A 25,170-nucleotide genomic window follows, 5' to 3' on the forward strand; every position below is an offset into this window, starting at 1 on the left:
TGCTTGAGAAGCGCGCCGACATCGAGGCTAATAACGACGAAGGTTAGATGCTGCTATTATGCGCCGCTGAGAACGGGCGGGATGCCGTCGTCAAGCTGCTGCTCGAGAAGGGTGCCAATATCAAGGCTAAGGATAACCGTGGTTAGATGCTGCTATAGGCGGCTACCGAATATGGGCACGAGGCGGTTGTCATGCCGCTGCTTAAGGCGGGCCAGCGAAGTAAATAATAACCTAATTGGTTTATATTGGCAGTTGTGACGATTTATGGACGGATCACGTCCTTCAACGCAACTCTGGGCCTACTGTACTAATTACCACTGGTATGTTGAGGTAAAAGTGTTGTTATTAAAATAACAGGCCAAAAGTCTGGAATCACCCTTAGAGTTAGGATAGGGTTATATTAGGCTATGGAAGCTATCTTGCTCTAGTGCTATTTATATAAGGGTTTTCCTAGAATTATAAAAAAGAAGTAAATATAAAAAAGAAAGAAAAGAGATAAGAGATAATAAAAGAAATAGGAGAGGGAGAGTAAGAGAGAGAGATATAAATATAAGAAAGAGATATAGATATAAAAGAGAGGAATAAAGAGATATATAGGGATAGGAAAGAGATAAGAAGGAAAGAGAAAAAGAGAGAGATAAAGATAGGAGGAAAGGAGAGATAGAGAGGATAGGAAGAGGTTATCTAGGAGTAAGTTCTCCTAGGTAGATCTCGAGCTATAAAGGCAGCTGAGATAGCCCTAGTCTTAGTTAAGGCTAGGCCTATAGTTGAGTCTAGCTGTGAGGCTGTAAAGGGACCTAAGAGCTCTTGGAGCTTCTTGTAGGTCTGTGAGGTCTCCTGATCCATAAGGCCGCCTACTGAGAAGATAAGAGGGTAGAAGAAGGCTCCGAGAAATTAATATTTCCGCCTTTTCTTATTAGCAGCTTCCTTTAGGGTGCTATAGGGGTCCTCCTTTGCAGAGTCCTTGGAGATAGCTACGATTTGGATATCATAGAAGTAGCGGCTGTTTCTAATAGTGACTATAAAGTCGGCCCGGAGGGAGGAGTCTTGCTGGACTAGAGGTTCGATCTCGACCTCAAGGTCAGGCCGGCTGCCTAGGGCTTTCACAAAGGCCCTACTACAATGATTACCGCGAACATTGCGATGCAATGCACATGTTCTGGTCCATGCACGCTAGACGTCTCTCCAATTTCCCTAGAGTTGCATCGTAATATATACTTTTCGTCCGTGCACGCTTTCAGGGTTTGCGGAGCTACGGTGGAACCCCTATTATTTCTCTATTATTAGATAACGTTGACTTTCCTTTCCTTCCCGACCAAGCTGAAGTTTTAAACATTTGATATGTGTTTGCAATTGCATCACCCTACTCTTCTATTTCTAATTGTCGTTTACCCCTAATTGTTGCGCACCTCTGTTTACTTCCTAAGTGCCTATCTATCTCCGGTTTATTCCTATGTAATCCATACTATAGCAACTTATCCCATTTCAATCAATGGTCTGCGCCTATGTCACATATGCGTGTAAATGTGTACTTTACCTTTTATAGGTTATCTACCCTCTTTACTATAATTTCAATCCGAGGTTTCTTTTTAACAATCTTTATAAGCTCGTGTTATTAAACAGCTAGTAGAGTATACCATGTAGTACCTACCTTCTATATATACCTACCTATTATATAGTAAAAGAAAAATTCCCCTATATAAAATACTATTTTTTAACCATATATTAAAAATTTACTAAAAATAAAACCTATAAAATAATTTTTAAATTTTATTTTAGAATAAAGTAGATTTTAATATTTTTATAGTATTTTAACTTTATGCCTTATATATATATATATTATACTTAATTCTTCCTCCTTTAAATTTAAACTCTTAACTTCTTTTATCCTTTTTATCTTAATTATATCCTTAATAGTATCTGCCTCTTTAATTACTTTATTTACCTTAGAAATAGTCTTATTAATTACTAAAGCTTCTGCTAATATTATAAATCTTTTATTAGGATTTAATATTACCTTCCTCTTTTTACCTCTACTTAACTAGCTAACTTCCTTTTTTAGACTAGCTATTCTAATACTTAAAGAGGTAATCTTTAACTCTTAGGCTTTAAACTATTTTAATATTATAAAATAATACCTTCTTATTAATAGGCTCTTATTCTTCCTTATATCTTAGATATAATAGCTAGTCTTTAGTATATTATTAAAGTTAACTTACTTATCTTAGTAGCTATTTAACCTAGGTATTACTTCCTTTTTATCTGGCTAAATCTTAGGATATATAAGTGCTTTTTACTATAAAATCAGCTAGTTTCTAGTTACTCTTTAGCCTAAGAGTATATTTTACTTTATTATATTTACTTCTTTAGCCTTAGTATAGGCCTTAATAAAGTTAATCTTATTTACTAGTATAGAATTAATTAGGCTAATAAGTTTTTATAGTTCTTTTTAATAAGTAGCCTTAAATATATTAAAAATACTATTATTTAGCAGCTATAGCCTATAAGAGTAGTATATAGGCAGGTAAGAGTAATATATAACGTGGTTGATAAGCATGCGACGCAGATAAGCATGCGACGCACTTTTCTTACCCTTTAAGCTAGAACTTGCTTTAAATCCACCACAAACTATCTAATCAATTAAAACTACTTACTATACTCTTCCCCAAATGTCTCAATTACTACCCGACAGGTCCTTGCATTATGCCCGGCCTTGCCGCATACACCACAACGCCGACCAGCCGGTCGCTCTGACCGGGCCCGACCACCACTTCTAGATGATTCGGCCACTACCTGTGTATCAACATCCATCTGATCAATTACTTGTGATGCATCCTCTACAGTCATGGCCCCTCCTTTCTGTAATCTAGTCCTTTTTGCCCTCCGGCGCCGGCTTAGTATCTCATTTGCATCTCGAAGGTTTCGGACCTCAGCCCTTAACAAGGTAACCTCATGCATAACTGCCTTTGTTGCTTTAGTATTAGACTTTCAAGCTTCAATAATTGACTCTGGGGAGCTGCTTTTATGTCTTTTAATTCGTTTTTCAAGGTATTCAGACTGAGATTGGGCCTCAATTGCCGTCTTTGGCGTCTTTGAAACCCATGGGGTCGAAGGTTCAGCAGCCTCCCCGGGAGGCGTTGGAGTCCGTAACTGCACATCAAGCTTTGAGATAACATTTTCCGGGTCAAAAGGAGCAAGCCCGGCTCCTTTAAAACCTCCCTGGATATTACTTTTTGTAAAAGTAGCTTTAAAAGCGGCGTAAAAGGCGGGAAAGAACTCGGCCTTCGAAATGTGAGTTATAGAGCATCTGATCAGATACTCAATTTCTCGACCATATGCCTTTTTCAGCGGCCCAAAGCACCCAACGTCAAGAGGTTGGAGTAAGTGAGACGCATGAGCAGGCATACAAAGCGTGATAATCTTGTTCTCCTCGCAATATCTCTCAAAATCGGCAGAGTGATGGCTTTCGTGACCATCAAGGATCAGAAGACGATAGGGACCAGTTGATCTATTAGTTGTAGACCGATCAAAGTGCTTTAGCCAATGGAGACCTAGCTGGTTATTTGTCCATCCATTTTGGCTCGTTGCAATAACCCAATCGCCTGGGAGGTTGCATTCTCGGTACCAATTCGCAAGGTGATATTGGCCTGCACCAATGATAAACGGCGCGATCGATTGACCTTCCGCATTGATCGCCTGGATCACTGTAATCCATTCCCGGTTTCCAGGCTGTACTGATTTTGGCCTTCCTTGCCTTTCTGAACCTGTAACGACCATTCCAGCCATAATAGCGCCCATCATAAAGCCAGTCTCATCAAAGTTCCAGATATCATCTGATCGGATACCGTACTTCGCGATTGTGTTCTGTACGAGCCTAAACCAGCCACGAATAATAGATAGATCTTCGCATTTGGCTCTCTGATAGTCATATTTCCGAAATAAACGCGTCTTTAGCTCTGGTTGTCGCTTGACGAAGTTGTGAGCCCAGCGCTTGCCAACAGGTGACGCGTCGCGGTCAGCAAGAAGAGAATTGGCCATTTCTTCCACAAAACGCAGTCGCGAGGGAAACCCTCGCGAATCTAGGTCAAGAATGAATTGGACTATTATCTGCTCTTCTAGATCAGATAGTTTCCGCGATTTCGGGATAAAATCGCGTCGCGATTGAATGCCATTTCTACGGCGACGTAGCCTAGGCTCAGAGATCTCGTATATCTTTGCAGCGCGTCGGGTACTTAATTTTGGGTCATTTTGAAGGGCCTGAAGGGCAAGGAGGGTTCTGGCTTCATTTGAAGATTGTGACATTGTTAATGGTTGACAAATATCTAATCAGATAAAATCTATAATGTAAGAGGGAAAAGTGCGTCGCATGCTTATCTGCGTCGCATGCTTATCAACCACGATAGCCTAGATAATATTATCCTCTGTATAAGATAATTAAGGCATATTTAAGGTAACTAAGGAAAGATAAGGAAGAGAAAAGTTTAGATAAAGCTTTAAGGAGGCTGGTTAATGAGGGAGGTATTTTAAGATATTTTATATTAGTTCTATGTAATTATATTATAAGCATTGCTATAAAAGTAAAGTAGAAATATTAAATTCTATGTAATTCTTAATATAATAGATATTTTCTTATTAAAATACCTTTTATTTTAATAACATACTCTATAAGTGAAATTGGGCATTTTGTATAGGGAAAATCTTTTTTGGTGTATGGTAGGTGGGTATGTCCGGCAGGTGGTGTTACGATTCGTGTCCGTAACAGCGTTATAAGGCTCTATAAGGCAGCTGTGGCACACCTATAATTGCTTGCATAGCGATTATGGCCCGATCTTTTGCCCTGTGGCTTAACGGCTTGTGCAACCGTTACAGGTGGGTACTGCATGGTAGTTGGTTGGACCCCTAGTAACCTTACCCTGGAGTTGGTTGCATCATTGCATTATCCCGATAATGCTACACCATATGAGGCTACTTGGATGGACTAGGGTCAATTGTCATCCTCCCGATGAAATCGTACAAATGGGGTTTATTAGTTCTACAGCATAAAAATGGACTTCAAGCTCAGTTGCTGCCGCGCTTTGCATGACCAAGATGAGTATGTAACGGGGTCAGGTAGTACTCGGCCATACCCGCTCATACGCACAACTCGCAGACTCACGAGCAGTAATTGGCTCAAGGGTGTAAATTGGAAACAGACTAACTAGACGTCATATGTTAAAGTACTCGTTCAGGCAAACCAACTGTTCTCGGATTAATTTGCTGCAAAAGTAACGCCGAGTCCCATGCTATACAGACAATTTGTGGGTTTCGTAGCATGGGAGTAGCGGAGCAGCCACAAACTTGAAGAAACCAGAGAACCCTTAGACCTTAGTCTTGACCCAAGCACCTGCCTCCTGAGAGAACACATTAAAGTAGGAGGTGTGGGCGTTTGGATCAGTACCCTGCGCGCACACATTATCGCCTGCCAAACACCAGGATCGGATTTTGTTGGAAAAGCGGTTCAGCGAGGTCAGTTGAGCACCATTCCGAGGGTTTATCTGTTAAAGGGGAAATGTCAACTCTTTGTCGGGCGTTGCTAGGACACATTGATTTGCTTACGCCGTTCCTTGAAGCACCGGTACCAGTGTTGTAGGCCTGATTGGCAGCGTGGCGAGGATCGCCAAAGAACAGCGCAGCAGCAACTATGCAGGTGAGATTAGCCATTCGAGCCAGAACACCATTATCGCCATACGAATTAAGGAGAAGGATTTACTCTTATTGCCAGGCGAAGTCGCAGGATTCAACGCAGAGTTGGACTGCTGGGTACATCCCAAGCTCTGCCCGCCGCCGCCACCAAGGATGTCGCCAATGAGCTGAGCACCCTGCGAATAGCCGCTCAGGACTATTTTGGAATTAGGGCATCGATTCGCATATGCCGTGATCTGTGACAGACCGCCGGTGATCCCAGCGTATATCGAAGTGCAGTATGTATTGAAATTAGCCGGGTAATTGATGTTCTCGTAGCCACAGCTAGGCAAGCCACTGCAAATGGCCGAGGCAAGGGAGCTTTGGCGACCCGGATAAGGCTCGTCAGTGCCACGAGCCAAGAAGATGTGCACATTTTGACATGGCGCTTGGCGCTCCTCGATGTCAACGGCCGGAGCGCCGATGGCCAATGGGATGAGGAAAAGAGAGGCGAGGAAAACTGTGTTCAACATTTTCAAAACAGGCGATGGATGGCCAAGTCGGTTAGTTAGTGTTGTTGTGTAGCGTTGTTGTAGATGGAGTTGACTGTTGATAACGCGGAGCTGACTGGCTATTTATCTTTCTCTTGAAGACAAAAGATACCCTCTATCCGTGTCGCTCATCTCTCGTTATGCACCCCGCATCACATGAAATCGTTGGTTCGGTCCGAAGAGGCTTCTCGTGATTCTTCTTTGGCGCATTGAGGATTCTGAAATAGGGCATTGGCCGTGGTGGAGGGTATAATCGGCAATGTTTATCCAACGAATCGGTGGTACTATAGAGGCGATAGTCTTGTTTCCTTCAGGCCGGTTGGAGGGATTCTGTGTTGAACTCACATCTGGTCATTGATCTGGTTCGTGGAATGACTAGCATCTCCAAGGATTGGAGCGGAGGACCTCAACACGGCACTTGGCTTCAGATCGCAGTACATCTTTGGGGTTGATTTTTATGACATAGAATATTGCCTACCTGCCCAGGAACTAACCCAAAAGTATTGCAAGATGATGCCCATATTTGGACTCTCGTGCATTCTAATCGGGCCTACTGAACCCCAACATATGGTGATGGGTTGTGAAGTTACATATAGCCCCGCAATGGCTCATCACCGACATTACTCTGGGGTAGAACCCCGGCATCGAAACGATACCCGACTCTCTTGATCCCCTGTCAACAGAAAGGGGCAATTCGCGGGGTAATGCATGGTGTGCCTGATTATGTGGTAAACCAGGCTAGTAGGTTGTGGTGAACGCCGCATCACCGTATCGACCTCCATCAGTCCATATCCGTCATCCTCCGCGGCATGCTCGACTCGGCCTTCGGCGCCGAGACCGAGGAGAAACATGAGCTTTCTGAATGTCAAACTGTCAGGGCCTGATTTTGACCAGCTACACCGAAGAGACGCAAGGCCGCTGACAGCAGCCTCTCCATCCAGGATTCAATGTTACTGCAGGTCCGACCCCTCGGCGCCGTGCCCGCGCTCTAGGCTGGTCACGTTACTCCGACTGGGGCGCCTGCGCTCGTCACTTACATGTGTGTCAGCGCCTTGGGCTCCGTCGGCAGGTTGCTCGGCGAGGATGCCCTGGGGCGCGCTTCGGATAACGCGCAAGGAGACTAAGGGTCGACTACTTCCCAGGCAGCAGAGTTGCCCTCGGCCTCTTTCCCCATAACCATGGATCACCTTATAGAGAAAGTCAAGAATCATAGTGATCTTTCGCTCGTGGTCTGCATTTCCTGGTTCACCTGGCTGGGTCTCACTCTGTCAACAAGGAAGATGCATCCAGACTGGTGGGTAGGCCTGCCGATGAGGCATTTCAACCCAACTCAGGAAGCGTAGGACGGATCATGTAATCATACGTATCTTCTCAGCCCCAGCGCTGCCCACAAATCAAACAAATCAAATCCGTAGTCGAATTTGATTTATTTAATACTTTTAGACACTGGATTTGTTGTTTAAGACATTTATTTAAACATTTCAAATGTTCTAAATCTCAGCGTTATACTTCTCCGATGCTATTTCCGACCTCTTTGTAGGGCACCACGCATGGTCTCAAGCGCTGACTATACTTATCAGGAGCCTTATAAGCCGCAGCTCGAAAACGGCCAAAAAAAGCCTCTTAATTATAATAGATTTTCTAGTACATCTATCTGCTTGCCTATCCGTAAGCACGGCACTCTATGTTACTAAACACCACGCCTTGCAGTTCTATTAATGCAAAATCCCAGAATAGGCGAGCCTAGTTGGTTAGAAAGGGATCGTTATAGGTCTTCCTTTCTCCTAATTGTCGTCGGATTTAACCTCATAAAGTCGTAACTTTCCTCAGCATATGTCGTTTATTACTCTCCGCTGCAGGTGGGGACTTTATTCTACTAGGGAGGTCTGGCGATGCTGCTGAGTGCTTGACGCTGGTGAAGGGTAAGTAAAACCAGGGGATGGAGAGGGATGAGTTTGCCGTCGAGCTCCACTGGACTAGTCCTTATTAGGTAAGGACTGCCACACGCCATAACAAAGAAGCACCAATGACGATGCGTGTTCGATGTTAAGGGGCTTATATAAGGGCGGCTGACTAACGTAAGAGCTCGGATAATGGCTCTGATTGGCCTGATCTAAGTGCCAGATCTTTGGCACCTCTTGAGTACTGGGTAAGTTATAAGGAAAGGCGGCTATGAGCCTAACCAGCTATCTTCTATGGCATTATATCCTGTACTAAATATATTAAATATTATCTTAAATCCAAGATTTTGGATTTGTTTGTTTGAAATAAGATTTTCGGGATATTTGATTGATTTGTTTGGTAATTTGTTTGATTGGATTTGATTTGTGGGCAGCGCTGCTCAGCCCGTCTTTTCCAGCCATGGCCCCCTTCCAGCAAACATCACCGTCCAAGACTCAGAGCCTGTTCTTGCTGCAGGAGAGTTCGGCAGCAGCCCACTTGGCCATTGTTTGCCTTCGCCTTCTCATACAGATGTTCAGATGACCTCGAAGTCCCTGACCCCTGATACCTCGCTGTCAGCTCACATCATGATCAATGACCCAGCACTCTCGACCTGGACCTTCCGCCTACATTTGGAGGTAAATGTAGTGGATAATGAACGAGTTCGCGTGTATCTAAAATAAGGGCTGCCTCCTTGTACCTGTAGATTGAAAAGAATATCATTTTTATAGTTATAAGCACGAAAGCCGCATCCGCCAGGGTGGAAACCATTGCACTATACTGCATAACGTCGCCTTCTTTAAGCAAATTATATATAGAACCCTGGCACTATCATGGGAGTAATAATATATTATATCTGAGTATACCTCTATCTGTCTTCAGCCCTGCAGACATACGTGCCAGCTTATCGATGGTGCCCGCAATTACGTCGTAATTCGCTCAGACCACGTAACGACTTATCCCCCGCAAAAAGCGGCCCGTGAAATCGTGTGCGTGGTGCCTAATAAGTGCTTTTGATAAGTTCCCTGCAGCTTATCAGGCCCCAGACAGGAAAAAAGCACCACGTAGAAAGGCCTTGATTGACCGAGATGGCCGCAGATGACGTATATATAGCCGCAGACGAGCATGCCCATGCTGCCCGGAGGGCAGGCCTTCAGGCGAAGAAGGACGAACAGCCAGCGAACACGGCATGGAGTTATACTGCGAAGCAGCGGGAGTGGAAGGCGCGTTCCCCCGGCCGCCGCCCTCTCTTTTCCCCTTTAACCTTGTCTTTTTTTTTTACGTAGGGTCCTATGGGCGGCTAATAGATGAGGACTTATAGGCCTGGTGCCGTACGCCTCGGGCTACGGCAGATGGCTCACTTTATAGCTGGCCCGACGGCGAGCTCGTGACGCCAGACAAGCTAGCAGCGTGGCTCAAAGAGGATATCCTCTTACGACGCGTTGCCCTACCGCAGAAGAAACCACGGGCACGGGGTAAGGTCAAGGGCAAAGTAAAGGCTGTGCAGTTACGGCGGCAGCTCGAGGCCGCGGCCCTGGCAGAGGCCGAAAGCCTAGCCGAAGTCCTAGAGGTCCCCCTGGCCGAGGCCGCCCAGCTGCTCGCGGACGATCGCGAGGGCTATGTGCCACCCACGGCCCTTGCGCCGGCTGCAGCAGACCTTGCCGAAGGATCTCTGCTTACGAGGGGCACTATCGATGCCTATATCGCGGCCGTTATCGAGCTCTGGCGGCTCCAAGTAGCCCACGGTAACGCAAACACGGAAAACCCCCGGGGCGCCGCCGTACGAGGCTTCCTTGAGCAACGCGGCCGGCAGCGGGGGAAGCACGACCGCGCCTCCTTTAAAGACCGCAGAACCGATGGGATCCAGGCCGGCTATTCACCCGATGAATGGCTCCGGGTCTAGGATCTCCTTCTTAGCGGGGCCGCATATATGCTGCAAAACCTCTGTATGCGAGTCGACCTCCTATTCGGCCACTACTACCTCTTACAGGGGCAAAACCGCCGTAAGATAGAGCTTGCAGACCTGTCTCTACTCGACTATCCGTCTTCCAAAGGCCTGACCCCCTGTGGCTATCTTATTACCCTTTTGCAAGACGGTAAGCTAAATAAGACAGCAAAGAAAGAGTTTATAGGTGCCCTCCGGCATAAGGATGCCTTATTCTGTATATAAGGGGCCTTAGCACAGCTCTTCTTCTGGCGCTAGCATATTGCCGGCGAGCTGTCCCTGTCCTTTCGGCGCCGCCAGGACTAGTATCAGATGAAGGTTCTTATTAGACGAGACCGCGAGCAGGAGCTCTCGTATCCGACACAGCTATAAGAGACCTGGCGTATCTTTGGTGCCGCTGGCCTTATAGCATCAAAGAAGATGCACCTCCCGCGCAGGGTAGGCGCCCAGGACGCGGAGACCCACGGCACGTCGCTCGCCCAAATCTCTCAGGCCGGCCGCTGGAACAAGAGCGTGCTCTGCCAGGCCTACCTTACGCACCTATCAACCATTCAGCATTCATGTTGGGGGCTACATGATTGAAAAATACATACAAAATGAAATGGCGCTATTGAACCATAGGGGGCAACATTGATTGAAAACGAGGGGGGCAACATGTAAAGAAACCCGCCTAGCAATAATGCCTCGGTCCTTATTTAGTGAAAGAGGAGACCCCTGTCGGATTGGAAGGCACCTCAGACAGGGTAATTTGCATGGGAAATGACCTGGCGTCGACAGGGCCAGGGAGGGAGTTAAGTGAAAGAGGAATTCAGTGAAAGGGGATGCTGTGATGGGTTTGTTGCATGGATGGGAAAATGAAAAAAATAGAGTCGCGAGGGGTAGGTTAACAGGGATATGGAGGGCGATATCTATTAGGCGAAGTAGAAAGGATCTTTATAGAGATTCACAGTCCTGTGACGAAGTTCTACCAAGAAAAGATAAATAAGCATAGACGATAATAGGATGCTCTCGCCTACCCACTATTATAGTATATCTTGCCGCTATACTATGCCGCAGAGGTTTAGTTATTAGGCTCAATTTTGGCAATTAGTCGAGGTACAATATACTAGCTATTGGCCAAATGACCTTATCCGATGATTATGAGACTGGTTGAGCTGAGACAAAAGGTCTCAAGACGCCAAGTGCCGCCTACGAGATGTCTGTGCTGACGATCATATGGGCTATTTTCTGTCGTTTGAAATAGCAGCAATCCGATGATGGCAAGTGCACCGATAGCCGCACCAGCTCCGATGCGAGCCTTGGCGTCGCTAGAAAGCCCACCATGAGAGGAGTCGCTGCTCTCCGTTGGCGCCGAGTCTCCCCCTTCGTCCACGTATCGTCCATGTACTTCAGGGCTTAGTAAAGGACTCTGGGAATATAAATGGAGCAATTTTAAAATCTGCTTCAGTTCAGTTGGTACGATAGATGAGTTCTTTACCAAGCCGGATTAAAACCGACCGCCGAAGTGACAGGGTTGTCCTTAGGAAACGGGCTGATAGCAATGCCATAATCTTCAGAAATGGCAGTAAGGATGGAATTTTAGTAGTTGGCATATCACAATCAAACTTGGACATCAGTTGTAGTAATATTATTGGTTCTCTTAAGAGAACTATTGGCAGAGTCAGAGGTACGAATATAATCAAAGAAAAGCATAAGAACTTCAACTTATATGCATATATGAATCATCTCTGGAAGTGGGGTGTTTACAGATATCGCCCATGCTCATATCGCATTGACACTCTTCAAGAAGTCAGCTAGGTAGACGGGGAGAAGCAAGATGCCCAAAGATAACAACTATGATCAATTTATTGTGTGAGTTTCATTCTCCTCAGCTCCTGGCAATTATTGTTTGCGTTGGCTGGCAGCCGACGATGAAATTTGTATGGGAAATTTAGTGGCGCTAGCACGATATGGGCCTGGCGACGATTAGCGTTCTGGGCGGCGCTATACTAGTGGCATCCACCAAATACACCACTATCGATCCATACGCTTTCCCAATATTCTGTCTGCTTCACCATGCAATTTTTGCCGCCTTAGCTTCATTCTCGCAGAACATCTCCGCTGCTCCGTCCCGGACCTCATGGTCATTATCCAGAACCGCCGAGCTGATGACCATATCAACCTTGATTGGATCGAGTTGGTGGCGCAGCACCAGGGTGCCTTTCACCATCTTTCCTTTCCCAACCTCTGTGTTGTTTATTCACATTCATGCAAGCTGCTCTCGAAGCGGTGCGTGTTCTTGGGTGCCAGGTGTGCCTGGTATCATCAAATGGTGTCGTCCTGGGCTTTCCAACCGCCCGATAATGAAGTCTTGTTCAGGTATTTCCTGGTCGAACTCTACGCCAGGTAAATTGACGGGGATTCCGTCGACATGAGTTATCTTCGTGATTTCTGTGGTAACGGGAACATATCTGTCCTTATTCACCCAGGTCCCTACCCCGGAACATTCGTACGCCATTCGCTGTAGCTGCAGCTTTCCATCGAGAATCCACTGAAGCCTCCGGAACTGGTGCTCTGTGACCCAATTGTTATAAATATAATTGGTGACGGGCTCAAGAATGATGCTTATGATAATGACCATGCCTCCTACAACGAGGACGATAACGAGGGCAAGAACGCTAAAGGACTTGTACCCTCCTGGGTTTGGGACTTTCATTGATCGGCAGAGATTCTGGGATTCAGACGTCTGCGGAACCTTCAGGGCAAGATTTTCCGTTAAGGGAGAAGTCGGACCGGTTGGATACTCAACAAGGGCATACTGGAGTTTTATCAAACTGATCGCAAACCAGTTTTTAACTTCAGTAGCCCATTGGTTGCTAGGAAGAAAACTTTGTATGGACTGAGCAACCTTTTCGCTTGCAAGAAGCGCGCCTGCCCCTCTTCCCCCAAGTGAGGAACCAATACCATCAGCACCATTTAGGGCCAGTATCAGTCTGGCTGTGACATTCTGAGTGGGATTCAGCTCAATGTTGGAAATATTGTCTCGTAATAGGACGGCTGCGGTTAACGGGGAGCATATAGGCGTTTGTCTCTTTGGATTACACACTTGATATTGATCAGTACAAGCCATGATGTTTACCAAATCTGTTACCAATTAGCGCTAGCACTCTAGCATTCGATAAGACTTACTGTCGGGTTGGCAGAATTTTCTTGAGATATTATTTGGATGAAATCCAAAAAATGGGTCGTCGATAGGGGTCATGGAGAACACAAAATTTGGAAGTAGCCAGACGAGGGTAAGATCTGCATCTGGCAGGTAGAATTTTTCCGAGGGAAGCCAGCTTGAGGCCTTAATATCTCCGCCATACTGACTTATCGAGCTGCCAATGAAGGTGTTAGCGATATAGAGAAATACGATTGACTGAAATTACCTCAACCCATATCCAACATCCGAGACGGCCAGGTACGAGTCATATTCAAAGGTAAATGGTGTTTCAGGAGCTGTGCTATTGCCAAGATAATATTGATACACGGGGTAGGCGGTATAGTTAGTGTAAGTCTCCTTTGTAAAATTTCGGACCACCTTAGGATCGACGACGGCGCATTTGGTTACCCTGCGGTAATAAATTCTGTTTTCCAAGGGCGCGTTAATACCCAGGTCGTAGTGAGAGTCGATGCATCCGCTGTCAAGTTCAAGCGTAGCCGAGCAGAATCCATTCCCGAGAGCGCAGGACGCGTTTGCATCTTCGGTCCATGTAATTTGTTTTTGAACAAACAAGTTACATTGTGCCGAGCTATCATTACTCCCATAACAACCTCGTGCGTGTGTGTCCGCAATGATGGTTTTGCCAAGTGATTTGCTTGAAAGGCCGGTTTCAGACGTGTTGTCAAACACTATCCCACAAGTTCCGGGCGTGATCAAAATGTGGTTTCCGGCAGATCTTGTAATGGCAGATGAAAAGAGTCCAACCGTAGACCAGACGCAGAAGTTGGTAAGAGCAAGGAAAGCCCACGCCCACGACCGAAGTATAGTCATCGAGAAGTCTCTTGACCCCGTTTGTCGACGCCGCCATGGCAATGGAAGCGCCAGCAGTTCTCGAGCAGCACCGATTGATGTGCCGGCATTGCGAAAAATTGCTTGGTGTTGAAAGTGCAGTATATCAGTAGCCTTGTCTGTTGCATTCATCTGGTGAATAACAAAGCTCAGAATGCTCCAGAACTGGCTTCCAACAAGGACAAGGAATATGGACAGGGCAGCCACCAAGATTGAGCCATTTCGAGCAGTCAGAGTTATGGTTGCACCAGTGATTTGCCCATTGGAATAATCGACCCACATGCCAGTATACACGTTGACGTACATGGTGAGGAATGTCGGAAAAGTTGGCTTAGAAGTTATGCCTGCTACTTGGGCGACATCCAGTGACGGTGTCAAAGTGGTGTTGTTAAGGATTTTCATTCTTTTCAATATTCCTCGACTATCAGAAATATAACTGAAGTAGTCTATTTGCTAATAATAGAATCCGGCTCTGGGGGTGGCTATGGCGGACATATGGTGACCTTAGCCCGGATGTGCAGCCCCCCACTTGCACTTGGCTAACTAGCTACACCAACATTCTCAGCAGAACAGTAAGGCATTCTTCAAAGCCATAAAGAACATGCATGATTTTAAGCTGTTATAGTCTAATGTAAACAAGGTGGCGTCACACATAAGTACGAACTAAGCCCGCGAATGCTGATACCTCATGTACAAAGCATTATATCAAACTCGCATTGATAGCCATAGCTCCTCTGTATTGTACACCCGACTTCGTGACTGAAACCGCTTAAGGAATGCCTCAAGATACTTTAGAATGGGATAATAGTTTACGCATCAAGAAAATAGATGGCGCGTCCTCCAATCTCGCTCCGTCGACACTGGTCATTAGAGAACAATGGGGGCCAATCAGTGCTAACCGTCGACATCACTCCTATGGCGGGGCAGTTGTTTTAGGGGCCCAGCATGCCTACCCACGGAGTTACAGACCTATTGGAGCGCCACGGGCTGCACCTGACTTCGTTGTGCGCGCGTGAACCGTTGCGGGTAAGCCCGCTGGCATTATATATAGATTGTTCGATTATACATATGCCCGGTCACGGCCCTCTGACTGAAGGTAGATATAGGTACCATCTATACGAAAAGTTCATCTAAAGACGATGCATGTGAAGATCGTTTATGTGTTGATTGGTGTATATGAATCTACCGAGGATTCGACGGAACCTTCCGCTCCACATCACCCCTACGTCTTAACTTAGAAGGCTGTGCATTTTACTGGGGGTTCTATTTACACTTTCGCGTGTGGCTTTGAGAACAGACCAAACATATAGACAGCAAAAAGCCATGGATTCCGGTCCGCCTTTTTTCGGCAATGGTTTTTAGTAATATATTCCAAAGTGTGTAAAAATGTTCTGTCTCATCTAAGAGCTCCAATGCGTACCCCGCCCCACCTTATCTCTGTCATCACAGCAGTACAAGCGGGGTATCAAAAGCTTCAACTTCCAACCTTTCACAGCTAAATTACTATACAATCTATGGCAGTTCAAACAATGAATATATCTTCAGATCCCGATCAAAGATAGGAGGTTGATTCCTATGATGACAAGAGCTTCTGCAAGGAATACAAGGGCTCGCGCATAGGCCCTAAGGATCATACCAGGGCTAATGATTTTCTGCCTAATAAGGCCCGCGGCTTTAACTTTAGCCCTTTTATTATATAACCTTATAATTTTTATATTAGTTATTTACCTAATATACCACTTAATCTTTTTTAGCTTTTTATATTTAAATTACTACTTTAGAGATAAATTAAATATATTAATAGCTAGATTTATTACTTATTTAAAAATACTATAGTTAATAGCTAGAATAACCTACTTATTAAATAGTTAAAACTCCTAGCTTAGGAAAAGATCTCTATTATATAAATTTATATATAGCTTAGTATATTAATTTATATAAGAATTTATAAAGAAGGAAAGCTCTTAAGCTATTAAAAGACCCCCTAGCTAGGAGATTAAGCCCCTCTATACTTAGTTATTATTATATTTATATTACTTAGTATTATATAGTATAATTTAAATAAGAGTTATTAATATATAATAGTTAGGTCTAATTATATTAAACTAGCTATACTAGGTTTATTATTAGTAGATTACATAGGGCATATTACTAAGCTTATTAAGTATTATATCTCTTAATAGTAGATTTAATATATATTAGGCTTAATTAATATAAAGAAGTTTTATTAATAGCTAGTAAGCTTAAGTTTATAAAAGTGTAAATAAATATAGTTTATATACTAATGGTTATAAAGTACTTAATAGTATTTCCTTAAGGACTAATATCTTAATGCTTTAATCCTATTGTAGTTAGTTGAAGCTAGAGGACTAAAAAGGAATCCTTTGGTCCTTATGTGATTAGTGAAAGAAGTAGGGAATTTTATGGGGTATATGTGACGTAACCGCGAGGGTCGTAACACTAAATAAAAACAGATAATAATAAATAAAATTATAATAAGATATTAACTAATAAGCTTAATTAACTTATTAGAGATATATTAAAATAAAGGGAATATATTTTTAGGAGTTTTTTATCTAATTAGATAATTTATATTAGAATAAATAATAAAAGTTAAAGGCAAACTGCTAATTAATAAAATATCAAAGTATAATTAGCCTAAGCTAATAAAGCAGCTAGAGCAGATATAGTAAGCTTAGGTCAGGGGTCTATTATATTAAAATCTAAATTAATCTCAGGGTTATATTAATATCTTAGTAATAATACCAGGGTTAATATAAAAAAGAGGCTTACCTGTTTAATTAAATAGCTATATAATATATACTTTATTTTTAAATAAATCTAATTATGGGAAGGGTAACTTTTCTATTACTCTAGGAAAAGATAAATTATAGGGTATAAAAAAGGTAAATTAACCTATAATATAATGGCACTATACTAAACTCCTATAACGTACACGATAAGCATGTGGCACAGACAAGTATGTGGCACACCCCACTTGTCACCTTAAAGGCGGGTTTTTAAATAATTCTTTAAAATTAAAATTAAGCTTAAAATAGCTAAGATTTTAATAGCTTATATATAAGTCTTAAAATAAGCTATACTAATTTTTCTAGATTTTTAAAGAAATTCTATATAGCTATAAACTTTAAAATCTATTTACACTGTATATTACACTGTATTTTAAGGTTTTTTATATAAAATAAAATAAATTAAAATTTTATAAAAATATTTCTTTACTAAGCTAGCTATACTATCTTTAAAAATAATTTTTTTAGATTTTTAGCTATTTTATTTAAGAAATAAATTTCTATAGGGTAAGTTATTCCTAGCTGCACAGTATGCTGTGCCACATGCTTATCGTGTACGTTATTCCGCCCGGCGGCTTTTTTCGGCTAATAGTTCAATTCCATATGATGAACTCACATATCACACCCCGGCAGCCGACAATGTTTCAGCCCGATTTCGACACTAGGCAGAATTATTGCATAGGTAGTCGTAGCAATTGGAAATTCCGAATACAAGACTCTGCAACGTTTAAGGCCAGCAGTGTAACCATCGACGTCCTATGAAATCGCCTCCGCTCTCGTTTGATGTGGTTGCCTCACCATCGGACAACGAGAATGACTGGGTGAAGATGCTGTCGACTGCCCCATTCCTGCAGCAATTAGGCTGCATCTGCTCAGAGCAACTTCGACTCCAGTAGGCATTTGCAGGTTAGGTTTTCAACGCTGCCCCCAATAATCTAGTCGAACTTGGCTCTGTAATATAACTTCCTGGTCTAGAGATCATTAAAGACCAAGCTTTATTATTTTTGGATTAATATTGCTGTCGCGGCATGTCATAGTATGTTGCCATACGGTGGCTCGCGATCAAGCGTTACATTTCCTATTATAGAATAGTGTACTTCATCGGTGAGACATCATGAAAAAGGTGACTAGACATGGGCGTAGGGAGCTGACCAAAACTACTTTCCATACCCTACTGTACCAATTACCTGCGCTCTCTGCAGCGGTCCGCATGAGTCATTCAGCAGAAATTGCCTAAAACTTCACCCTAGGCGGCATGAGTAAGTCGCTGCAGGTGATTCAACTGAATGTGAGAAAGCAGGATATGGTACATGAGAGCCTCATGAACGATAAGCAACTACAAGAATATACAGTGATAGCGATCCAAGAGCCCCAGGCACACCAAAAGGACGTCAAGCTACTAACTGTCCCTATGGGGCACCCCAGATGGGTTAAGATAGTCCCCACGATTTGGAGAGAGGGCCGATGGCCGATCCGAAGCATGTTATGGGTAAACAAGGATGTGGAGGCAGAGCAGATACCGATTGAGACAGCGGATATGACGGCAGCCATCTTGCGACTCCCTGAGCGGCTGGTTCTGGTTGTTTCGGTTTATGTGCCAGGAGGAGACACCCAAGCTTTACAAGGCACTTGCAACGCTTTGCGCCAGGTCATCTCAGACGTAAGAGGACAAGCCGGTAGACTGGTGGACGTGGTAGTTGTTGGAGACTTCAACCGGCACGACCAGCTATGGGGAGGAGACGACATATGCTTGACGAGGCAAGGCGAAGCGGATCAGATCATCAATCTTATGAATGAGTTTGAACTTATGAGCCTGCTCCCGAGAGGAACGAAGACGTGGAGCGGTGGAGATTTTGAGACGACAGTCGACCTGGTCCTCGCTTCCGCGGACCTAGCGTCTTCGACTGTCAAGTGTATGATACACGGTACAGAGCACGGGTCCGATCATCGTGCTATTGAGACGGAGTTCGACGTCTCCGTCCCGGTGCCCCAAGTTCAAGAACGGCTCTTACTCAAGAACGCACCATGGAAGGAAATCAACGTTCGAATTGCCGCAGCATTAGAGTCCACCCTGGAGGAAGGTACCGTACAGCAGAAGACTGACAGGCTTATGGCAGTGGTGCTAGAGGCGGTTCGCGCTCTGACACCCAGAGCTAAGCCGTCACCCTATGCAAAACGCTGGTGGACCTCAGACCTTACGCAACTCCGGCAGATATACACACACTGGAGGAATCGCACCAGAGCATTGAGGCGAGCAGGATCGGCATGTCAGGAGCTTGAGGAGACGGCCAGGGGAGCAGCAAAACAGTATCATGATGCTATCAGACAGCAGAAAAAGACGCACTGGAACGAGTTTCTAGCAGATAACGACAACATATGGAAGGCGGCAAAGTATCTCAAGTCTGGAGATGATACAGCATTTGGCAAAGTACCCCAACTCACAAGGGCTGACGGCACCCGCACAACCAACAGCTTTGAACAAGCCGAGGAGATGTTAGCCAACTTTTTCCCTCCACTGCCGGAACACATCGAAGAGGAAGGGGAGCGACCTCAGCGCGGAGCCGCCATCGTCATGCCAGACGTTACCATGGAGGAGGTAGAGCGACAGCTCTTCTCGGCAAAGGCGTGGAAAGCACCTGGCGAGGACGGACTACCCGCAGCAGTCTGGAAAGAGATCTGGCCCTCTGTTAAGCACCGAGTCTTCTCGCTGTTTCGTGCATCGCTAGAAGAAGGAGTGCTGCCGAATCAATGGAGACATGCTAAGATTATTCCACTGAAGAAGCCAAATAAAGAAAACTATTCGATCGCAAAGGCGTGGAGGCCCATATCGCTCCTATCTACCCTAGGCAAAGTACTAGAGGCAGTTGTCGCGGAACGGATCTCGCACGCTGTTGAGACACACGGATTACTGCCAACAAACCACTTTGGAGCTCGCAAGCAGCGTTCCGCTGAGCAGGCCCTGATGCTGCTGCAAGAGCAGATCTACGCCGCCTGGCGGGGACGGCGGATCCTTAGCCTGGTGAGCTTTGACATTAAAGGAGCCTATAACGGAGTATGCAAGGAGAGACTTATCCAAAGACTGAGAGCAAGGGGCATACCAGAAGATCTGCTTCGCTGGATCGAAGCCTTTTGCTCGGATCGCACAGCGACTATTCAGGTTAACGGACAGACATCCGAGATGCAAAGTTTGCCGCAAGCTGGGCTGCCACAAGGCTCACCTCTGTCTCCAATTCTATTCCTTTTCTTTAATTCAGACCTCGTACAGCAACGCATTGATTGTTATGGGGGAGCGATAGCATTTGTGGATGACTTCACGGCCTGGGTCACGGGTCCAACAGCAGAAAGCAACTGCGATGGGATTAAAAGCATAATCAAGAAGGCGCTGGACTGGGAAAGGAGAAGTGGTGCAACCTTCGAGACAGAAAAGACGGCGATTATACACTTTACTCGAAAAGCATACAAGTCCGACTCGGAGCCTTTTACGATCAGGGGACAGCTTGTTCGTCCCAAGACCCAGGTCAAGGTTCTCGGGTTGATCATGGATTCTGGCCTCAAATACAAAGAACATATTGCGCGAGCAGCAACCAAGGGCTTGAAAGCTGCGATGGAGCTGCAAAGGCTCAGGGGTCTTACCCCAAGAACAGCAAGACAGCTGTTTACAGCCACGGTGGCTCCAGTCGTGGATTATGCCTCAAACGTCTGGATGCACGCATGCAAGTATAGAAGAGCCAGCCCCATCAATCGGGTTCAGAGGATCGGAGCAAATACAATCGTGGGGACGTTCCTCACGGTGGCAACAAGCGTAGCAGAAGCAGAGGCGCATATCGCTAGCGCACATGAACGGTTCTGGAGACGAGCAATCAAGATGTGGACTGATCTACACACCCTGCCAGCAACTAACCCACTCCGAAATGCTACATCTCGTATCCGAAAATTCAGAAGGTACAATCGCTCGCCATTCTACGAGGTAGCAGTGGCACTCAATGAGATCCCAATGGAAGAACTAGAAACGATCAACCCTTTCACGTTGGCACCCTGGGTAGAACGGGTGCAAACTATAGTGGATGAAGGGGATAGTTCAGGGACAACGCAAGCAGACCCCTAGGATGGGCGGTACGTGCTGCAGTGAGCAGTTCGGCGCGGAATGGGGTAGTCGGAGTCGGCGGGGTCATCGAGATCCCTGCCTCGGTGCGAGGAGGACCGAAGCTTGAGCGCTTTTCCTTCACGCTCGGCATGAGGACGGAGCAGAACCCATTTTCCGGACAACTAGCAGCGATGGCTTACACGTTGAGACACTTACCCGACCTTGAGTATCGAAGCGTGGCACTGTTGGCGAGCAACAAAGCCGCCGTGCTCACGGTCCGAAACCCTCGCCAGCAGTCCGGTCAAGAGTATGTTGGATGCATATATGATTCCATCAATGTATTGAGGCTCAAGGGAAACGTGGTGGCTGTCGTATGGATGCCCATCAGTGCTGAACACAGGCTCCTGGAAATGGCTAAGAATGAGGCGCGAAGTGCGAGCCAAGACGGTGCCGTCCCGGCTCGGAAGTTTCCCCGAATGCGATCGACGACCCTGAACATAGCCCGATCGAGTCAGCGTGCAAGCAAACGGCTACTAGACAATGTTGGGAAGTTTTCAAAGAAGGTTGATGCTGCGCTCCCAGGCAAGCACACCCGACTGCTCTATGATGACTTATCAAGGAGAGAAGCCAGCGTGCTATCACAGCTTAGGACAGGCATGGCCAGACTGAACGGGTACCTCTTCCGGATCAGCGTAGCAGCGTCACAGCAATGCGTATGCGGGCAAGCGATAGAGACAGTAGAGCACTTTCTCTTTCGATGCACAAAATGGACAGCGCATAGGACTGAAATGTTGCAGTGCACGGAGACATTGAGAGGAAATCTCTCGTTCTACCTAGGAGGAAAATCACCATCAGATGACGCCAAGTGGACGCCAAACATGCAGGCAGTCCATGCAACTATACGATTTGCAATGGCCACAGGCCGACTCGACACACAATACTGAAACCAGATTGCAAGAATCACACCCACTTATTCTTACTAACCTACTTACACTAAACACCAAACACCCCGTCTTATAAAAGCGGACGTCGCTTCAGCCGCCGTAGATAGGACGTTGAACACTTGAAGAATAGCCTTCAAGCTAGTTCGCTGGCTATGCTAGTAAATCACGGGAAAACGCAGGGAGCAATAGGGTAGAAGGAAAAAGCACAATCGAGGAACAGGCGCATTATGGGCTTGAGGAGACCTATTTCAATTCATATGGTGAAAAGCAAGGTACAGTCTGGGCTTTAGGAAATGCGGACACAGATTGAGCAACGTGTAGCACAGCATGGGCTTGGGGAGGCGAGGACGAAAACTAGGCAAGGTACGTACGAATTAGTGACTAGTGCCCTATCGGCCAAAATAAGCCGCCGGGCGTAATAAATTGTATTGTATTGTACCAATTACCCCGCGTATCAGGTCCTGATACACGATTTGATGGTCCGTGCATGCCACGCATAATTCGGGTCGCCAGGTGTCCGTACCAGTGTCTACGGAGAGAGAGTTGCAGCCTGAGAAAATTTGGGCGATATGGGTCTTCGTCTGCAGAAAATAGGCGCACAGGGTCTACTGGGGTAAGTCTTGCTTCCTTGTTTATTGGGAGATCACCGATGGTTCCATGGCAGCTAACCAACCAAACTTCGGACGGCAGGGCCTGCCGATGATCCGACGAAAATAAAATCATTCAGAGGCTCACCAATTGGTGCGGCTAGCAATTCAGAATTAGCGATATTCATAATGAGGCCTTCTACCTGCAGGTTCTTGTTGGCTCGAATACAGAAAACTGGCACGTCAGCCTCATCGGACGAACGGAAGCGTATCCATTTGCGAGAAAATAACGTATAAGGAGAAACAACAGATGAGGTGCGAGAAGTGGCATGCGGCATATCAGAAGAAAGAATCCCTGTTATTGATATAAAATATAACGATCATTAGTCCGTACTATTGCAATCTCTTACGTGGCGTAGATATGTTCATATTGTCTCTTTTTTCTTCTTTTTGAGAGCAGTGCAGTCACATTATGATTCGTTAAAATATATTTGTTGGCTGCATGGTTGCGCCAGGCATGGATGAAAGGGAAGCAGCTGCATATTTTCAACCCCCGCAGATAACAAAGCAACAGGCCGCGACTACCAGAACCTCTGCACTCATCCCTGAATTGTGCTGTCTGACCCTTGGAAGCTATCAACCCCGTCTTTGATTGAGGCCCGGGAAGGGCGGGGTAATAAGACATGTAGGACTAAGGGAGGCAGCAAGCTCGATTACAAATCGTGTGCCACTTGGCACCTGTTAACTATGACCTGACCAGATGCCAAGATTCAAGAGTGGGGAGCTGAAAGGTCGAAATGAACAGCTCCCGCGCCACCTCTCAACGTTACATTTCTCTAATCTATACCGGTCCGCCCCGGTGTATAGCCAGTGGAAAGGCTATGTTAGCTCCATCTCGTAATAATGGAAAGTCCTGTTGTTGTTGCTATAGTCGCTATAAACCGAGTGACGGGCCCAATTCATCTTGGCCAATAAATCGAACTAATTGCCGATCACGGCTCAAACAATGTAGGAACCCCGCCGTATCGCCGTATTGAAGCCGACAAGGCGATAAGCTAAATTTTAGATTTGCGGGGAGCCAATTAGAGTTAGTCCCTGCGAGGTATGGCCTGGATCCAGTGGCGTGAACTGACAACTGAGCGGTGGCGTCAGAAACATAAGAGCAGCGTGTCCACGATTACTAAAAACAGAGGCATTAATAGTTAAGTCCAACCTTGTATTTCTAGCATATATTCGTGCCATCTTCAACTGCAAGACGCCCACACTCCTGGATTTTCACTGTTGATTTCCGCGTCGTCATAGACGGCCACCAATACCGTACACTCATGCGTCTAGCCCTCTTGAAATTGTGCGAATCATTCCCATGACTAGGAATTTCACTCCCAGATCCCGCTTCAGCCTTCCGTTTCCCTGTTAAGGACACGGGGTTGTGATTTTGTGGATCCGACCTTGTTTCTACTTCCGAGATGAATTCTTTTAAGGTCAGGATGATGTTCCTTGCCTCCATCGATGGGCGGGACCTTGATAGTTTTGTTTTCGCAAGGTTCGCTAGCCGTCGCGCGCATATATGACTTTGCCTTCTGAAAGCCTTGTATTCTGTTTCGTCCTGGCTATCGGTTTCGTCCTGGTTATCGGTTTCCCCCTGGATATCGGTTTCCCCCTGGATATCGGTTTCCCCCTGGATATCGGTTTCCCCCTGGATATCGGTTTCCCCCTGGATATCGGTTTCCCCCTGGATATCGGTTTCCTCCTCGTCTTCCTTCAGACCGTTTATTTCCCTAAGGAGACACAACAGGTTATATAATTGTAGTCTGGAAAATGTAATGTCTTCATCATGCAATCGCTGCATTGCGTTCTTCACGCGGCTGGAAAACCCGTCTTGTTCATCACTGGCCAGAACCTTTCGGCCTTCATCGTCTCGAAGACGGACCGAGTTTGGGGTGGGGGGGTCCCATACGGGTATAAAGTTTGCCGAACCCATTTCGTCCATCAACCTTTCTGACACACAAGTGAAATGCTCAGAACTTCTCGGTTGGCTGACGCTGTATAAGGACACAGTTAGACTGCCACTAACAACATTGTAGTTGGAGGAGGGCATACCTAGAAGGCATGCGAGCCAAAGGCTCCAAGGCATTGATATGGGTCTCCAAAATAGCCAGCATTTCCTCGACATGCTCTTCTCTCAGAACCATTGGATATCCCCGCCAAGTATTGCGTAAAGTATTCCCCGTATCGGGCGTTTCTTGCTGTATCCTTCGTACCAGACTTTCAAGTTTTATCAGGTCGGAAGCACACTCGCCAACCGCTAGCTCTTCTTCTACTGGCAGCGGACACATGGCATTTCGTGGCTTGATCTTGAGCATCTGAAGGATATCGCATAGTCTTTCCATTGACGAGGTGAGATTGGAAAGGCTATCGTGTACCCTTTTGATTGTCGGCTTGAGTTTGGCCATACTCCCAAAACTTTCATCTTTCACCTTGAGGCAATCATAGGAGATTTTGATACGAGAGTATTCAAATGAAATGGAAATAATGCCCATTATAGATGCGGCGGTCGATAGGCTCTCCATTGTGGAGTTTTGGTTGTTTTACTACGAGGTAAAGATTATGGTGT

At 45.6% G+C, this 25,170-nt stretch overlaps 4 protein-coding genes across 4 annotated transcripts; all 4 read right to left on the reverse strand.

Moving 5' to 3' along the window:
- Window positions 1-5,357: 5,357 nt before the first annotated feature.
- Window positions 5,358-6,194, reverse strand: BKA55DRAFT_526859 (Alpha/Beta hydrolase protein; the record flags this gene model as incomplete). Its single annotated transcript, XM_046188878.1, has 3 exons — window positions 5,358-5,534; window positions 5,596-5,678; window positions 5,750-6,194. 3 exons carry the CDS (start codon window positions 6,192-6,194, stop codon window positions 5,358-5,360), a joined length of 705 nt encoding a protein of 234 aa, XP_046042697.1.
- Window positions 6,195-12,254: 6,060 nt separating this feature from the next.
- BKA55DRAFT_599013 (uncharacterized protein) lies at window positions 12,255-14,437 on the reverse strand (the record flags this gene model as incomplete). Its single annotated transcript, XM_046196323.1, has 5 exons — window positions 12,255-12,447; window positions 12,591-13,221; window positions 13,267-13,457; window positions 13,691-13,760; window positions 13,861-14,437. The coding sequence occupies 5 exons, from the start codon at window positions 14,435-14,437 to the stop codon at window positions 12,255-12,257; spliced, it is 1,662 nt and encodes a 553-aa protein (XP_046042698.1).
- A 7,921-nt stretch (window positions 14,438-22,358) lies between these two features.
- On the reverse strand, window positions 22,359-22,924 carry BKA55DRAFT_526676 (uncharacterized protein; the record flags this gene model as incomplete). Its single annotated transcript, XM_046188867.1, has 2 exons — window positions 22,359-22,550; window positions 22,643-22,924. Coding segments are annotated over 2 exons (474 nt in total), but the record flags the coding sequence as incomplete, so codon positions are not given.
- A 586-nt stretch (window positions 22,925-23,510) lies between these two features.
- On the reverse strand, window positions 23,511-25,150 carry BKA55DRAFT_209635 (uncharacterized protein). Its single transcript, XM_046185148.1, has one exon. The coding sequence runs from the start codon at window positions 24,727-24,729 to the stop codon at window positions 23,779-23,781; it is 951 nt and encodes a 316-aa protein (XP_046042700.1). The 5' UTR covers window positions 24,730-25,150; the 3' UTR covers window positions 23,511-23,778.
- Window positions 25,151-25,170: the final 20 nt, after the last annotated feature.

Source organism: Fusarium redolens, assembly GCF_020744475.1.
Source record: "Fusarium redolens strain MPI-CAGE-AT-0023 chromosome Unknown BKA55scaffold_24, whole genome shotgun sequence".
Classification (NCBI taxonomy): domain Eukaryota; kingdom Fungi; phylum Ascomycota; class Sordariomycetes; order Hypocreales; family Nectriaceae; genus Fusarium; species Fusarium redolens.

Coding starts and splice junctions, on each gene's coding strand:
- BKA55DRAFT_209635 (XM_046185148.1), bottom strand. CDS start 24,729: ATGTCGAGGAAATGCTGGCTATTTTGGAGACCCATATCAATGCCTTGG.